The 19,362-nt window shown below is 41.3% G+C and overlaps 1 protein-coding gene across 3 annotated transcripts in view; it reads right to left on the bottom strand.

Annotated features, from left to right (window-relative positions):
* Positions 1-15,101: 15,101 nt before the first annotated feature.
* Positions 15,102-19,362, bottom strand: part of LOC120024392 (tumor protein D53 homolog) — a 30,132-nt gene continuing 25,871 nt past the window's right edge. The window contains exons 5-7 of one of the 3 annotated variants that reach the window (XR_005472826.1): positions 18,109-18,169; positions 15,278-17,430; positions 15,102-15,230 (exon numbers count right to left, since the gene is read on the bottom strand). Coding sequence is in view for 2 of the 3 variants with exons in the window: in XM_038968632.1 (XP_038824560.1) it covers positions 17,299-17,430; positions 18,109-18,169 (193 nt within the window). In the remaining variant the exon portion in view is untranslated. Of the gene's footprint in view, positions 17,431-18,108; positions 18,170-19,362 lie in introns of all 3 variants that reach the window. The other 2 variants (XM_038968632.1, XM_038968633.1) reach the window with 2 other exon arrangements.

Below are 19,362 nucleotides of genomic sequence, written 5' to 3'. Positions count from 1 at the left end.
AACCTGTTAGTTGATATGACTTGCTATCATGATATATAGGCCTAAGGCCGAGACAATAAGAAGACACAGTGATAGATTAAATTCAACCACACATTTGTTTGATCACAAAACCGGAGAGCAACATTTGTCCGGTTATTTATACAAAAGTATGTCGACACTCCGTCAAATTAGTGGATTCAGCTATTTCAGCCACACCCGTTGCTGACAGGTGTGTAAAATCGATCACACAGCCATGCAATCTCCATAGACAAACATTGGCAGTCAGTTCGCCTTACTGAAGAGCTCAGTGACTTTCAACATGGCACCGTCATAGGATGCCATCTTTCCAACAAGTCAGTTTGTCAAATTATTTCCCTGCTACAGCTGCCCTGGTCAACTGTAAGTGCTGTTATTGTGAAGTGAAAAAGTCTAGGTGCAACAACAGCTCAGCCACGAAGTGGTTGGTCACACAAACTCATAGAACGGGACCGCCGAGTGCTGAAGTGTGTAGTGTGTAAAAACCATCTGTCCTCAGTTGCAACACTCATTACCAAGTTCCAACCTGCCTCTGGAAGCAACGTCAGCACAATAACTGTTCGTCTGGAGCTTCATGAAATGGGTTTACATTGACGAGCAGCCGCACACAAGCCAAAGATCACTATGCGCAATGCCAAGCATCGGCTGGAGTGATGTAAAACTTGCTGCCATTGGACTCTGGAGCAGTGGAAACGCATTCTCTGGAGTGATGTAAAACTTGCTGCCATTGGACTCTGGAGCAGTGGAAACGCATTCTCTGGAGTGATGTAAAACTTGCTGCCATTGGACTCTGGAGCAGTGGAAACGCGTTCTCTGGAGTGATGAATCACGCTTCAGACGAACAGACAAATCTGGGTTTGGCAGATTCCAGGAGAACGCTACCTGCCTGAATGTTTAGTGCCAACTGTAAAGTTTGGGGGAGGAGGAATAATGGTCTGGGGCTGGTTTTCATTGTTCTGGCTAGGCCCTTTATTTCCAGTGAAAGGAAATCTTAACGCTACAGCATACAATGACATTCGAGACGATTCTGTGCTTCCAACTTTGTGGCAACAGTTTGGGGAAGGCCATTTCCTGTTTCAGCATGACAATGCCCCTTTGCACAAAGTGAGGTCCATACAGAAGTGGTTTGTGGAGATCGGTGTGGAAGAACTTGGCTGGCCTGCACAGAACCCTAACCTAAATCCCATCAAAAACCTTTGGGATGAATTGCAACCGCGAGCTAGGCCTAATCACCCAACATCAGTGTCCGACCTCACTAATGCTCGTGGCTGAATGGAAGCAAGTCCCTGCAGCAATGTTCCAACATCTAGTGGAAAGCCTTTTCAGAAGAGTGAATGAAGGCTGTTATACCAGCAAAGGGGGGGACTAAATCCACATTAATGCATATGATTTTGGAATGAGATGTTCAACGAGCAGGTGACCACATACTTTTGGTCATGTAGTGTATATACTGATATATATACAGTACCAGTCAAAAGTTTGGACACACCTACTCATTCCAGGGTTTTTCTTTATTTTTACTATTTTCTACAAGAGTGTGCAAAGCTGATGACATCTTTGCACACTCTTGGGATTCTCTCAAACAGATTCTCTCAACCACCTGGAATGCATTTCAATTAACAGGTGTGCCTTGTTAATTTGTGGAATTTATTTCCTTTATAATGTGTTTGAGCCAATCAGTTGTGTTGTGACAAGGAAGGGGTGGTATACAGAACACAACCCTATTTGGTAAAAGACCAAGTCCATATTATGGCAAGAACGGCTCAAATAAGCAAAGAGAAATGACAGTCCATCATTACGTTAAGACATGACGGTCAGTCAAACTGGAACATTTCAAGAACTTTGAAATTTTCTTCAAGTGCAGTCTCAAAAATCATCAAGCACTGTGATGAAACTGGCTCTCATGAGGACCGCCACAGGAAAGGAATACCCAGAGTTACTGTACCTCTGCTGCAGAGGACAAGTTCATTAGAGTTTCCAGCCTCAGAAATCATCAATTAACTGCATCTCAGACTGCAGCCCAAATAAATGCTTCACAGAGTTCAAGTAACAGACACATCTCAACATCAACTGTTCAGAGGAGACTGCGTGAATCAGGCCTTCATGGTCGAATTGCTGCAAAGAAACCACTACTAAAGAACACCAATAAGAAGAAGAAACTTTCCTGGGCCAAGAAACACGTGCAATGGACATTAGACCGGTAAAAATCTGTCCTTTGGTCTGATGACTCCAAATTTGAGATTTTTGTTCCAACTGCCGTGTCTATGTGAGACGCAGAGTTGTTGAAAGGATGATCTCTGCATGTGTGGTTCTCATTGTGAAGCACGGAGGAGGAGGTGGTGTGATGGTGCTTTGCTAGTGACACTGACTGTGATTTATTTAGAATTCAAGGCACACTTAACCAGCATGTCTACCACAGCCTTCTGCAGTGATAGGCTATCTCATCTGGTCTGATTGGGACTATCATTTGTTTTTCAACAGGACAATGACCCAACACACCTCCAGGCTGTGTAAGGGCTATTTGACCAAGAAGTAGAGTGATGGAGTGCTGCATCAGATGACCTGGCCTCTACAATCACCCAACCTCAACCCAATTGAGATGGTTTGGGATGAGTTGGACCGCAGAGTGAAGGAAAAGCAGCCAACAAGTGTTCAGCATATGTGGGAACACCAGTCAAAAGTTTGGACATACTTACTCATTCCAGGGGTTTTCTTTATTTTTACTATTTTCTACATTGTAGAATGATAGTGAAGACATCAAAACTATGAAATAACACATATGGAATCACATAGTAACCAAAGAAGAGTTAAACAAATCAAAATATGTTTTATATTTGAGATTCTTCAAAGTAGCCACCCTACCAGAAAGGCATGATTGGTTGAGTGCTGCAGAGATGGTTGTCCTTCTGAAAGGTTCTCCCATCTTTACAGGGGAACTCTGAGGCTCTCACAGAGTGACCATTGGGTTCTTGGTCACCTCCCTGACCACGGTCCTTCTCCCCTGGTTGCTCAGGGACAATTCCTTCGACCTCATTTCTTGATTTTTGCCCTGACATGCACTGTCAACTGTGGGACCTTATATATAATCAATTGAATTTACCACAGGTGGACTCCAATCAAGTTGTAGAAACATCTCAAGGATGATCAATGGAACCAGGATGCACTTGAGCTCAATTTCGAGTCTCATACCAAAGGGTCTGAATTCTTGTGTAACTAAGGTATTTCAAGATTTATTTTTAAAAATACATTTGCCAAAATTTCTAAAAACCTGTTTTCGCTTCATCATTATGTGTTGATTGATGAGGGAAAAAAGTGGATTTAATTCATTTTAGAATAAGGCTGTAACTTAACAAATTGTGGGAAAAGTCAAGTGGTCTGAATGCTTTCCGAGTGCACTGTATATACTGTATAGATATATAATTATACTTTTTTTGCATACAATATAGCTCAGTATAAATATGATTTATTTTATACAGTCTTTTTTGTTCATCTTTATCAAGGGGGTCCAATAATTCCTCTATATTTAACACGGTCATAAAATAACAAGCCCATGACTTGTGATCTTTAATCCTGTTTATGGTGGACATGTTATGACTCCTTCTGCCATAACTCCTGAGCAGTGATCCTGAAATGGTAACGCTAGTTGTTGTGGATTTTGGCTCACAGCAGGAGCTCCTTTTGATGCTGACAGATGGAACGCAACAACAGTTTAAAAAGATGAAAGGTGTTCCTGCGACCTTTTAATACCCCCTGAATACCCATTCAGGTTGTCTGCACAGGGGGCTCCGGCGCTGTTCCACACTTCGTTATCGAAGGCTGCTGTTCAAACGTGAGAAGGAGATTTCAGACGTCGTCTGATTCAAAGGTTGACATCACCGGCAGCAGCGGCTCTTTGGGCTCGCATCATCACATGCTCCCAGGCTAAATCGTCATGACCTGGGATTTCACCCACCCTGACTTCCAGCTCCCTTTCCCAGGCTACTCTGACTGACTGACAGTCCAGCCCCAGCTCTAGCACCCAAAATCCCCACACGGAGTCCCCCCTGCTCGAATGTTACCCAACCAGCCTTGTTCTTTTGGGAATACATGACTATGGCCCTGTCAACATGCCAAAAAGTGCAAGAGAAAACAGTACAAGCAGATAGCCTGTTATGCAACGTGGCCAGTGGCAGTAGCCAGTCAGCCAACCAGCCAGGCAGGCTCTGGGTACATATGGCAGACAGTGGCGCTCTGTGTGTGCAGCCTGGGAGGAGGTAGGGTGGCGAGGGTTGGCGAGGGCTCTCTCTCAGCGACCCAGGGGGCTGGCACTGTGCTGGGAACAGGGTGATCTGGCGGGGCTGGAGCCGTGGGAGCAGACACTGGGAGGCAAGTCTCCTGGCGCGACACTCTGCTCAGCTCCCTCTCTCTCCCTTTATCTGAGACGCAGGGCTGAGAAGTGGGTCACCCACGGCCAACAGAGGTAGAGTTACAGTTACAGACAGCCCACTGGGAGCTGACTCCCTAAGTTTATTCCCTTTGTGGGTTTTTTGTTGGCCCTCAGAGTTGTACATCAACATTTAGGTGGAAGGTTTTATACAGTACACAACATCAACTGAATTGACATTTTGCATCAATTCAAAATTGATACATCCTCTGAAATTCAAGAGGACTGGATATGCTTAGAAAAACATGAGAATATTGGAAATCAGAATCAACAAGTTTAAATTTAACACATCAACAACACAAAGAGACAGTCATTTTGAATTGGCTGTAAACACGAGCATCCATCACAATGTACTAGAATGCCACAAACAAACTCTGTTAGATTGATGCTAAAAATATTTCGTATAAATTCAGCCAGAAGTTTTGAAAGTAACGCTTACAAGCCAAAACGGGTCCCTGACAAATGTGCACAATTGTGTACAATTTCATCCATTTTGTATTTTATGTTACGTCCCCCACCAAAAAAGTATTTCCCCCAGAAATTTGTATGATATGTTATGAAATCCAATTCGTAAAAAATTGTACGAATTTGTAGGTGCTTAAGATCTCGTTCAATCTGTTTAGTTCTTCTGTTCTGAAGCCCATTGGTGTGATGGTGTTGGGCTGTGGCGTTGCTCCCTCCGAGGTATATAGTAGCACAGGCACAGCACACTGGGAATCATTGCACCCCATAGAGCAGCTGAAAGGGCTCCCTCGTAATGCCAAACGCAGGGTTAAATGTCCTGTCACACCGCCAATAAATCTGAAGAAAAAAAATCACTCTCCCCATTCAGCTAACAGTGAACAACAAGCCCTAACCACGCCTGAGGAAAGAGACTATTCTCCATAGAACAACTGATTTTCATTTTCAGAATGAGTGATTATAGATCGCTCTTGGAAAATACAGGGTTAAAAAAGATATACATATCTGTATACTTATACTTTTTGATGATAAACCAGTGTATTCAAATGGATAAATAATAAATGTTATGGATATGGCAAGTTCCACCTCCTCTTTTCGTAAGTGAGCTAAGCTGTGCTTTGGTCCTCCTGAACGAGCCTAACATACACTGAGTATACAAACACTAAGAACACCTGCTCTTTCCATGACAGACTGACCAGGTGAATGCAGGTGAAAGCTATGATCCCTTATTGATGTTACTTGTTAAATCCACTTCAATCAGTGTAGATGAAGGGGAGGAGACAGGTTAAAGAAGGATTTTTAAGCCTTGAGACAATTGAGACATGGATTGTGTGTGTGCCATTCAGAGGGTAAATGGACAAGACAAAAGATTGAAGTGCATTTGAACGGGGTATGGTAGTAGGTGGTAATGCTGATCGTTTTTTCACGTTCAACAGTTTCCAATCAAGAATGGTCCACCACCCGAAAGGACATCCAGCCAACTTGACACAACTGTGGGAGGCCTTGGAGTCAACATGGGCCAGCATCCCTGTGGAACGCTTTAGACACCTTGTAGAGTTCATGCCCTGACGAATGGGGGGGGGGGGGGGGGGGGGGGGAATACTCAGTGTACATGGCCTCTCAAAGGGTCTTAATCCTAGGTGAGTCATGAATTACAATATCCCTTTCTTCCCAATCCCCCAGAGAATAGAAGAAAGCAGAATTGTGATCGAGGCCCCAGTCAGTCCTGTTCTCCTCTTTTCCTCTCCCAGAAAAACACAGATTTTCCCATCTTCCCCTGTAAACCATGTTTATGACTGGGCCGAGGTCGCTCACTTCAAGGTAGTGCTCTGCTCTTTTGAGGTGCAGTGAGCAGTGTTGCTGGGGCTCATGTTTCACCGGCCCTGGCCCTAACCTCTCCCCATTCACAAGGCCTGCAGGGACATAGCCCTCCTCTGTCTGACAGACTCTGCACAAGGCAGCGCAAGTGATGCTATTTGTTTGCCACCATGGTTTTCCACAGCAGCGTTGTTGTTGCTGGTCGCTGAGTGGAAGGAAGCTGCGCTCTGGCAACACCCAGAGAGAGCAGCTGGGGGATTCCAGGGCCTGGGATCTATTACCTGTTGCCGAGGAAACCCAGGCAAAAAGGATGTGCACTACTTTATTTACTTCTTCTTGAGACCATCCTGGCCAGAAGTCTTGTCTATAGCCTGTTAGTCAGGCATGTCTAAGTGTGCTTAACACGCTAAATATCACATCAATAGACCAGACACAAACTGCATTTCTCTGGTTTAATCAACCTTCTTATATCACCTTTAGGATTTGAGAAATAAATAAATAATTATAAACTAAAATGTAAAATATAAGTTTTTCCAGTTGTTAATGAAATTCACCACTAAATAAAGTGAATAAAATGCTACAATCACAAGCTAAATCAAATATGTGAAACTCTGAAGTGTGCTACTAATTGTGCCTTTTCCCTCTTAGTCTTTATAACGTCACTCAACAACAGTGGCTAAAACACTAGGCAGTGATATATAGCAGAGTAGCCAGCCAGGGAGGAGGACATGGGAGTTACAATAACAGTCTGGTGCAGAGAGCAAGACCTTTGTGGTCTTCAACATGGACGTCTGAGTGATGCTCGCTCGGAAGACCCTGCGCCGGCGCTCTCTGTAAACATCCCCCGCAAGCCCAACTCAAGGCGGTACGGCATTCTCATGAGAAACTACTTTGTTGTGTCCCCAAGTTCAGCCAGCCTCACAATCACCACCACTCTTGCCGAGAGGATTTTCAGGATGGCCGGATAGCTGCAAAATCCCCCTAAAGATTTCCCAGACCATTTTTAGAGCCAGGCCCTAAATTTAGAGCGACTAGAGTCAAACTGAGGAGTCAAAGGTTAGGAGGATGTCTTAAAAAACCCAAACTGCAATACAAACAAAAACGTAAAAATGGAGGATGGGAGAATTCATTTGGTGCCGATTCAGACTTAGGAAATGTACGCCTTACCTACGCACGCCTTTCGTACGCACTTCTGTAAGTAAGCATTTCACGGCAAAGTCTACACTTGTTGTATTCGGCGCATGTGACAAATACAGTTTAAATTGATTTTTCTCAGTAGTTGGTATTCAGACTTACCTTATGCAGGTGCGTAATGGGCTTTGCAGGCATGGTTCCCTTGTGCAGGCTGAATAAACATAATTCAACCGCTGAAACGCCTCCCAGTTGCTGGCCAACAGATTTTCTGATGGAGTTTTCATTCAATAGGGTTTTCAGTACATTTCTTAAAGCCATCCCTTTAAATTTGGTGTACATTTAATTTGAATTTTCTTGAAAGATTACAATATATGGAGAAAATGTTTCAGAATATTAGACCTTAATGAAAGAAAGCCATGTAAATACATGCATATTCATCTCCTTTTCAGCATCAATTGGTCAATAAAAAAATGATATAATATTTATGAATAATTAAAAAAAACAGGTTTGCAGCTCCTTTACCCACTAAATATATTGGTGAATCAAAAATACAGTGTTTTGATTCATCCTGAAAGTTGCTATATTCAATTGTTCAATCCATCAAATATTGGAAGGTGAGAAAAGTGTAAAATAAGGTTTGAAGAGTAGCCCTATAAATCTACCCTAATAATCCTCACTAATCATGGAACTGTGATGACAATGGTCCAGTGTTCCATAGCAGTCCAACTGCTATGTATGGTCTGTGTTCCATAATGATTCAAATAGACTACATGTCCCAAATTATTGCACAACTTGTAATATGTTAGCCTAATCCACTATTGCTAGCGATCATCAGGAACAACCACATGAACGTGACAGAGGAAAGAAAGGTAAACCAACCATCTAATGTAATGATGCAAAATGTAAGGAAACTAACACTAAAGTCAATGACAGTTATAAATGTATATGGGTGGCTACCGATAGTGGCTAATATTTAAAACTATACAAATTGTAAAAAACACTATGAAAAGTCTGGGCATATAATTAAAAGATTTGAGAAATCATGAATCAACTGTCACGACTGTTGAAAGGAGCGGACCAAGGTGCAGCGTGGTGAGCGTACATTTTCTCTTTATTTTAGAACTGACGCCGACAAAACAATAAACAATACAAAACAAACCGTGAAGCTCAAAGGCTATGTGCCCTAAACAAAGTCAACTTCCCACAAAGACAGGTGGGAAAAAAGGATACCTAAGTATGGTTCCCAATCAGAGCCAACGATAGACAGCTGTCCCTGATTGAGAACCATACCCGGCCAAACATAGAAATAGAAAATCATAGAAACACAAAACATAGAATGCCCACCACAACTCACGCCCTGACCAAACCAAAATAGAGACATAAAAAGGATCTCTAAGGTCAGGGCGTAACATCAACTCAGTAAGTTTGGCGCTATACTGTCATTTGTGCATGGCTACAGAAGCCTATAGCTTGGGTCTCCAAACTTCATCCCAGGTTATAAGGCCGGCATTTCATAAACTGCCCTGTGGAAAACCTTATATGTTTATATGCGTCACTTTGCTGCCATATGACTGGTTTCACATTTGTCTCCAGCGATTATAAGGTGAAATAGATCTAAAACAATTGTAATTTATATTTAGAATCCCCTTTTCCAAATAGCTTACTTATTTACCTAGCTCTTATCAATAGCTCTTATCAATTTGTAAATTACAGTGCTTGGAGAATGGTGATATTTCTATAGAAAAAAAGAAAGTAGATTGCTAGACCTTATTTATCGTTTCATTGAGCGTAAAGTTGGTGGAATTATTACGGAATTAAGTCAAGGTCAGAATACGGCATATCTGTCGAACACCTCCGCCACACCTTAATTTCTTTGATCTCCACCCCCAACAAATAGCATGCTATTCTCATGCTTACATTCAAGGTCAGAATACACTTAGTGAGAATAGTGCCTAAAAACGGAATTATATTCCATTTACACTTGCTCGACTCAGGTCGTAATCAGCCCCTGAGAGATGAGCAGTCACCAGCTAGCTATCCTAGCTGTCCCTCTGGTCGGTCAACTGGCTGGGTCTATTTTCTACCCCACAGAGCAGAGGATGGATGGGAGGAAGGAACTGTAAATAGAGGGAGGAGTGCAGCAGCTATCATTGTTTTGACAACATGAACAGTGTGGATGTTGTTATTGTCTGACAGTCATCACATTGACCTGTGAAGGGACTCTTTCCCTACATGCCCTGGGGTCAATTGGAAACATCCACCCATTGATATGATATGAGATTCTTAGCAGAACTTTAGGCAGATGAACGGCATCTTGACTAACAGGAATGCAGGTGATGTTTGAATGATTTCAAAGGGCAGGGTTTTGTCTGAACTGGGAACTTGTTCCATCTTGAAGATGAAACCATACTCAGAGGGAAAACATATCACTCTGTCAGCAGCTTAGAAAGCCAATGGTAATGACTCAGAAAGGTGAATAATAATAGTCTACTTAGGGGCTAATGAAGATGGAAACTATTCAAGCATTATTTCTCAGGCTCACCAACCCATTCCAAAGTTGGGAACAATTACAGATATTGTATAAGCTGACTATAATCTATCATTTCAAACATAGGCATTACCATACAGTAGCACAAGACTACAGAGTTTACTGATACTTCAATTACTAATGTTCTACAATCCACATCAAAACGCACTTTGGTCGGTCATATCATCCATTAAACCCATTTAACCCCCCAGTCGTGCCCCAGAGAGAGCTCTTCCAGGCTGGGTATTTTTGCCTACCATGCCCCTAAATAGAGTGTCTGTCTGGAGGAAACAGTGTAGGCAGGAAGTGTGGTGGCACAGGTGGATGAGGCTGACATCCTCCAACGAGACTGTCCCTGTCTCCCTGACAGGACACACACCCTGGGTATAGCATTACAACCCAAGAGGGAGGAAGTGACCCATATCCTTTGCCATCATCATGATGAAATATGGGCTCATAGCTGCTTGGTTGTAAAGACACTGAGAGACAAAGACGACACAACTCAGTTGGGGATAGGCCTATTTCTAGAAATAAACATGTTGGAGGGTATTCTATGTCCAAGTATCATGGGTTGAAGATTTAGCAACAATTTAGAACACAAAAGTCCAGTAGCGGTGTGTGGGTAAAATCCCCGGGGAAGCCAATTCAAGAAAGAAAATGTCATATTACACCCGATGTGTTGTGATAATTACATTGTTTGCTCTATAACCTGTTAGTCCATATGCCTTGCCACCGTGATATATAGGTATAAGGCTGAGACAATAAGCCGACACAGTGGCAGAATAAATTCAACCACACCTTTGTTTCATCACAAAACTGAAGTCCACAAAACATATTGCATGTAACAAACAGTTACATGGCTTCAGCATGGTCAAGCAAGATAATGTTTTCGATATTTACAGAATACTAAACAACTATTGATTTAGAACCACAGAGTTACCGCAAGTCGCAAAGAAAACAGGAGTTGCCTCCACTATTCCAGCACCATTTCAACTTCAATATTTCAACATCATCAAATCACCCAATACAAATCTAATACAGTGACAACTAAGATACCAAAAACTATTTAGTGCAATCAACATTAGCTAAATATGATATCGCGGTCCATTGTACTGATGTGTGTGTGTGTGTGTGTGTGTGTGTGTGTGTGTGTGTGTGTGTGTGTGTGTGTGTGTGTGTGTGTGTGTGTGTGTGTGTGTGTGTGTGTGCGCGTGCGCGTGCGCGTGTGTGTGTGTGTGTGTAGAAAGTAGAAAAAAACATGCTGAATCACCCAGAAACGCCAATGCCATCCATCCTCCTTTCTTTCATGACTCTATCATACAGTACACGCTTTTCGTTTTTTGGTGTCTTAGTCTACCTGGCTAAAATGCTTGCTCGATATCCTTTCCTTTCATTGGAAACAATGCAGCAGGCCGGCTAGTTAACATTAGCCTACTACATCTAGCTACATATTGAACTTCCATCCTCTTAGGCTAGGGGCACAATGTATTAATTTATGGTTAGATCAGAATCGTCTTTATAACCATTGGCCAGTGCGGAGAATTAAGTAAAACCACAAGTCCAAGTCCCTAGCTCCATCCATGGCTAGCTTAGGAACTAAAACATTTTAGCTAGTTAGCTAGCCACTGGAGGACAACGACACAACTGGATGCAACAATTAAATTTTTTCTGTAAATAACGTTTGGCTTGTGATTGGTGTGATGCCAAATCCAAACGGGCTTTTTTGGTGTGCCAGGACCATTCACAGTTGAACTCACTCAACACTGATTGGCTATTATTTAATTTTAAAAATTATCAAGGGAAGCCAAATGCTTGATGGCTTCCCTTGCATTCAATGCTTTTTTTGACCAGACAGCATCAGATAGATGGCCTGCACATACTGAGACAGATGTGCGCTGTTTCGCTCGCTCTGATGCTTTCTCCGGTGAGATACATTCAGCCTCTAGGGAATTGAAGGAAAATGATGAAACACAGAGAGACAAAAGATCAATTATTAGATTTTTTCTTGGTACATTGTTTTGGGAAGCATCAATCAATACACTCCACTGCAAAAGTCACAATATTTCACCAGATATCTCAGCTACCTCACCCCCTATCTCTCTTAACCCTCCTGCTGTGTTCTGGTCGAATTGGACCGATTTACAAGTTTTATCTCTGAAAAATGTAATCTGATTGTCATATGGTTCCATGACTTTGTCCACACAGGGGATCTGAACACACAAAATAAATGTTGATGATATTCATAAAATGTTAGGTGTTTTATTTAACTTTTGTACACCTGTGGTGTTCCCGGTCATTTTATACACTACAATTAGTGTATAAAATTGAGTTCAGGCACATGCCCATTCATCAGATGGACACACTTCCTCTCCCAGACCCCCCCCCCCCCCCCCCCCCCACATACACACACACACACACACACACACACACACACACACACACACACACACACACACACACACACACACACACACACACACACACACACACACACAACCTCCCTCCCCTTCTTGGCTTCCATGGCAACCCCCACGGGAACCTTTCCCCAATATAATCTTTCCCCCACGGGAACCACACCTGTTGGCATTCTCAAAAACAATCGCAACATTGTTTCAATAATATATAGAACTTTTCTCACAGCTCTGGTATGTAAAGCTTTTTTGAGGCCTTGCTCACAATTCGTTCTGGGGCAGCACAATGACCAAACAATATACTGTATGTGAGGCTCTTGATCATATCTTTGATCATGACACTGGTGCGAAGGAGAGAGGCCAGGAAACTGACAGTGAAGATGCATTAGAGGAGAAAGTAGTCTGTGATAAATAGCACAATATGTTGCATCTGAGTATTTGTTATAGTCAAAATAATCCATACATTATGCTTTTTTTACTCAAAAACGAGTTGTATGAGTTCAGGTCAATGAGGCCTACAGGCCATAAATAGCAAATAGATGTTCAAAATGTGTAATGTTCACAAGAACTTAAGTTGATTAAAAGATCTAACACAACATTAGGTGATAATACATGTATTATTATGGATTTATAATCAGCTATAACGGGGTGGTCATTTTGGACCGGGAACAGAATTAATTAACATGAAACGAACACAACAGGAAGGTTTATAAGCTCTTTGACATGTAATGTGTTGATGTTTGGTTTAGAGTAATCTCTCGTGGACAGACTACGTAAACATAAATCTGAACAATTATGCCAGACTTTAGTTGGGTTAACTGAGATTAGGTTTGGAGTAAGATGCCAGTGATGTAATGTGAGTGGAATCCTAATGTTCCTGTAACAGACACATTGTATGCCTTGTCAGACGTGCCAAGGCCACTACTTCTAAAGACACAGGGGAAACAGATTTAACAGCAACAGAAGGAAAGAAGGGTCTAAATACTCACTTTGTAAATATTTGGAGATTATGAACACACAATCAGTAATTTCCACAACATGTATCTGACTATCAAACAGATTCCTTTAGAAACTTTGTTTCTCATGCACTTAGTTTTCACACACTTTGGGAAACTACGTGAATAGGTTGGACGTCATAATGCCAAGTTAAAGGCATTTTTCGAATATGAGAGAGATTCCTGGTATAATGATTAGGAGACTAATTTCCTGGGCATTAGGCCAAACTTAATTTACCAGACAGCTTCAAAGGGAGTCCAATTGTAATGTGTATAATTTTGGGCGGCATTCTATTGCTCATAAAAATTATATTGCTCATAAAAAAACATGTTATTATATATTTTATGTGTTAGAATTGAAGTAGAATTTCAAAGAAACAATCTGTACATACATTGTCAACTAGTAGGCTGCATTTAGACAGGAAGCCCAATTCTGATCTTTCTTCCACTAATTGGTCTTTTCGGCAATAACATCAGATCTTTTTACATCAGATCTTTTTCAGAGCTGATCTGATTGTTCAAAATACCAATTTGTGGAAAAAAATGACAGAATTGAGCTGGCTGTCTAAACACAGCCGTAGAGTAGTAGGCCTAAAACAACTGTTCTGCAGGGCTGAGCTTATGGTTTGTGCATTGCCTTGTTTATGTTGCCATCTATTGGCTCTATTTGAGCGTTACACACATTTCTGGCCAGGCTTTTATTTACTACCAGTTCGCCTAAACACCAATGGCCGCCCACATAAACTCAGAAGACTTTAAAAATATGTTGCAATTTATTAAACTTATTGGGCAACTGAAAGTAAAAAAAAAAAAAAAAAGAGGCTCCAGCTTAATTGAATCACTGCTCACACTCCTCCCACACTGTGTCCCCAGGAGTACGAGAGCCAGTCGAGCGCTGAGGCTAAACTGGTGAAAGAGTTTGATCTGCTAGAGAGGATTCTGCCGGCCGATGAGTACAAGGAGCTGGAGGAGAAACCAGGCAGGCTACATTAGTTCTTTGATTCCACACAAGGTAGGTACTATCTCTCCTTTAACTTGGTAATGAGGGCTGATAATCGGCTCTATGGGCTATGTAAAGGTGGTGTAAAATGTTTGTTTCTTTCACATTCTCTCCCTCCACATGGCAGCTGGAGGTGATGGATTGTCTAGCTCAGAGAACAAGAACAGGCTCCTTCCTCCTTGTGACTTCAACATTTCCACTGAATGATGCTACACTCAGCATGTGTCCATAATGTTGTGGTAGCCACTGTTCTAACTGATCCTCACAGGACATGGCAGGATTTCTGGTTCGGGAGCTGTGGAATAATGAAGCAAAAGCTGGGCTATCGTTGAAAACAAAACGTGTGCCCTGTTTTACTCCCAAATTGTTCATTTTATTCTACATAGAAGTTGAGCAAGATTTTGAGTCATTTGTTTTTAATGAACGTTTCTGAATGTGCACATACTTCACCTGTATGATTCCCGTAACGTACCAGAAGATGCACGTTTGTATTTATTTGTTGTTTGATGTACCTCTTAAACTGTGAGTCTTTAGTAAAAACATTTTTGGGCATTAATTCCAATAGGCCTACTCGTTCCAATCAATAGAAACTGCAAACACCTCATGCCACGTTCTCTAGAAAGGCATTAGCGTAAATGCTTGAGTCAATGGGAAGCGGTTTGTCAATTACAGCACATTTAAAAATGTGTTTGGGCTGTTTTAATACAATGTATGTGTGCTTGAGTGTTTGATTAGATTAGTACCACATTTAACATATAGTATATATTTCAATGTAATAACATGTTTTAAGAGTGACATACGACACTAGACCTTTAGGTTGGTTTGCAAAAAAGTATTTAATGATACTGCAGAAAACACAGTACATTCACATAGCAGTTTTTTCGGCAGTGATAGATGTGGAACTGTTAGAGCGGGTCAAATCCACAGGCGGCTCCTGGCATTATACCTACAGTGGACATGCATGGCGTCGCATTAAGAGAAAACCCATTATACCTACAGTGGACATGCATGGCGTCGCATTAAGAGAAAACCCATTATACCTACAGTGGACATGCATGGCGTCGCATTAAGAGAAAACCCATTATACCTACAGTGGACATGCATGGCGTCGCATTAAGAGAAAACCCATTATACCTACAGTGGACATGCATGGCGTCGCATTAAGAGAAAACCCATTATACCTACAGTGGACATGCATGGCGTCGCATTAAGAGAAAACCCATTATATCTACAGTGGACATGCATGGCGTCGCATTAAGAGAAAACCCATTATACCTACAGTGGACATGCATGGCGTCGCATTAAGAGAAAACCCATTATACCTACAGTGGACATGCATGGCGTCGCATTAAGAGAAAACCCATTATACCTACAGTGGACATGCATGGCGTCGCATTAAGAGAAAACCCATTATATCTACAGTGGACATGCATGGCGTCGCATTAAGAGAAAACCCATTATACCTACAGTGGACATGCATGGCGTCGCATTAAGAGAAAACCCATTATACCTACAGTGGACATGCATGGCGTCGCATTAAGAGAAAACCCATTATACCTACAGTGGACATGCATGGCGTCGCATTAAGAGAAAACCCATTATACCTACAGTGGACATGCATGGCGTCGCATTAAGAGAAAACCCATGCAGCCTTGTTTACAAATTCGAACACTGGAATGCGAGATGTTATCTACAGTACAAGTCATTTAGGTTGATAGAAATCCTCTATTTTGTTTGAATGATTTTCAATTTGAGCGACTTTATTCCTATTTAGCTTACACTTTCTAATTCTGAAATTCAAACGCAAGTGGGACAGGTTTGGCATTGTGACACCGCCAAAACATCAGTCTATGCGGGTGTCAGCTATTGCCGGTTAACACTTGATCTGATTGAATCTAGGCCTAAAATCAGTAAATGTCTGAAAACATCTACCACCTGAATGTCTAAGAAACGTCACAGTTAAGTTAAAAACCAATAAAAACGATTTGAATAATATACAACAAGGAGAAAGTGTTAATTGTGTAAATAAAAAAAAAACAGCTGTATGGTCCATTATTGAAGATTAGCAGTAATAACCAGAAATAAACACATTTAAAAAATAAACTTTTAATCCCACAGGGTGTCAAAGCATCTACACCGCTTGACAGCTGTGACCTATAATAAGCATAAATTGTGTATCATATACATACACTGGATGGTCATTCTGCCACCTATCAAGGCTCATGTGCAAACAGTGCACGGTTGGAATAAAGGAGATACTAGTATGATTCAAAGGTGTGACATTGTATTCAGTAGATTCCAGCGCAAGGCCTTATCTTGGTCCCCATTAACAGTGCAGTATTGGCCTACAAACCCAGCACATGCAATTTCAAGTATAAGTATCAAATACAACTCCCTCCCCCCAATAGTGTTATATGACTGTCCACTCTTGGAAAGTAGGGGCTCTATTCAATGTGTATTGCTGAAGCCGTACAGATTGCACAATAGAAATGTAAAAGGTACATTTTCCGATTGAGCTAACATATGCAGCGTTTACCGTGAATGCAGGAACATTGCCTTTAAAATGTATCACGCTGTAACACTGGACTTCCACAATATGGATTGAATAGAGACCTATGTCCTAATGATAATACAATATATATTTTTTTAAGTCAGTAATTTTAGTATTGGGAAGAAATGTGTCACTATTTTTTGTTTTTCAAATACATTTGATATAAACGGGACAGACTCATTTTAATACAAAAAGCTAATAGATGTAATCATAGAAATGAAATATCAAGGACAGGAGTACTTTACAGTATCACAATCTTTCTTTTTGATGTTGTATGGAAACACATATAAAGCTAAGTAGCAGGTAGATAATACACATTTGTGTTGGTACTTGATGGGGCTTTGGGTAGATAGGCCTATGTCATGCACTCCACATCAGGTAATGTAATGTGGCCTCTGGGCCAGTAAGGGGCAGTAGAGTGCTAATCCTGGTATGGGGAGGTAGTTGAGTGGTTCAGACTGGTCTAGCAGGTCCTCTCATGATCACTGCTCTCGGGCATGTTGTTGCTGGGGGTTTCTTGGGCACTGGCGAGGGCGGCTGAAGACAACACCTCCTCAAAACTCCCTCCACCCCCTTGGCTTCCCACCTTAGTCTGCTCCAAAAACAAAAATGCAGAGGCAAAAACACAAAAACAAACAAAAATGTTAAAACCTAGAAGAATCTGTGACATTTCTCTGGTGTTCTAAAAACCCTGCTGATGACAACATTAGGCTCTAAATGCTCACATTCAAAGTGGAGTGATTGTTCTCCAGAGAGTAGTGTTTAACTTCAATTAGTTGAGCTGTAAAAATAGACAGGATTTAAAATCAAATAAAAATGTTTTATTTAACTAGGCAAGTCAGTTAAGAACAAATTCTTATTTACAATGACGGCCTACACCGGCCAAACCTGGACCAATTGTGCGCCGCCCTATGGAATACCTAAACTAGAGGAAGTGAAGCTTTAAAAGAAAGGAGTCAACAAGACAGACCTGAATACTGTTGAGGCCCATAATGTTTACTCACTTATGTTGACTTTACTTAGGTCAGGATTCAATCCGATCATGCTTTGTCCGCAATGCACATTTTAAAGGCAATGTTCCTGCATTCGGGAGGGACACATTCTTAAAAAACGCTGCATATCTCAAATTGGAAAATTACCTTTAAAATGGGGCATTGTCCAAATCCGCAATCGGATTGAATCCCGGCCTAACTTACTTCAACATTACGTAAATAAATCTCTCATAGCTCTCCGTCATTGCTCTGACAGCAACATGTGTAATGTTTCACATTACCTTTATGTTGGAAACGGTGCATTCAACCTTCTCCTCGAAGGACTTGAAACTGGACGAGTTCCTAATGGGATGATTAGTCAGATCAGTTTTCCACAATACTACAATTTTAGTATACAACATGTATCTGAGTCACCATGAAGCAGAACTGCTCAACGGTTGAAGCCAGCCACCATACTGTACCTTTACTGTTGTGTACAGTTTAACTAAAGCTGCCAGCACTTACAGTCCTCTCTATACTAAAGCTGCCTGCACTTACAGTCCTCTCTATCAACACAACACTGTGAGAAGACCTGTATGTTCAGTGTAATTGAAAGGTTGCTTTTTCTAGTGTTAGGATTTCTATGATTGCTGTATTTTCACACATTTCTCTTTTAATAAACAGGTCAGATGGCTAGAAATGTATTTATCTTGTCCTGATGACTGCTGCAGTAAATAGACCAGGATTATGTTTACCTGTAAATTCTGAAACAATACCAATTCTCCTCATCATAATGCTTACAAACATTCAGCCTTAAGACAACAAGAATGACTGGGTGGCTAAGGATGGGGATCTAGTGGAGTACTAACTCTATCACTACACACAATTACCTCATAGCGGGCATGCTCATTGAGTGGCGGATAGAGTAGCTGTCCCCAGAGAGCATGGCCCAGGTAAGAGAGGAGTTAAATCATTAACATGGATTTACAGAAAGCAGAAATCACAGAGCACACACACACACCACACACACAGCAAGCACACCCTCTAGTCTACAGTACGGCAACTTTTCTAGACATTTCTATAATAGAGATTTACCCATCATCCGATTGCCTAAAAGAAACATACAATTCTTAGATTGAAATATTATAGAGAAATATAATAGCTTATATACTGTAATATGATATATGTTCTTAGACAGTGTTGGGAAAGCTAAGTATTGCCTACTTCACCCATATTTTATTTTAGCCAAAAAAGTAGTGTAGTTCCAGTAGTTACTTACACCGCTACATGGTAAAAACGTTATTTACTACTGAAAACACTATTTGAATTCAGTTAAACTACCACAAACCTACTGCAAAACATTTATGTAGTTAAATTAATAGTTGTAGTTCCCTACTCAACACTGTTCTTAGACGACTTAGTCATGCAGTATAATCTAAAGTAATGACTTATCCATATTTACAGTGGGGCAAAAAAGTATTTAGTCAGCCACCAATTGTGCAAGTTCTCCCACTTAAAAAGATGAGAGAGGCCTGTAATTTTCATCATAGGTACAC

The sequence above is a fragment of the Salvelinus namaycush genome, chromosome 29 (assembly GCF_016432855.1).
Source record: "Salvelinus namaycush isolate Seneca chromosome 29, SaNama_1.0, whole genome shotgun sequence".
Classification (NCBI taxonomy): Eukaryota; Metazoa; Chordata; class Actinopteri; order Salmoniformes; family Salmonidae; genus Salvelinus; species Salvelinus namaycush.
Note: the sequence above shows the minus strand (reverse complement) of the source record. Positions and strands in the feature narration are given on the sequence as shown.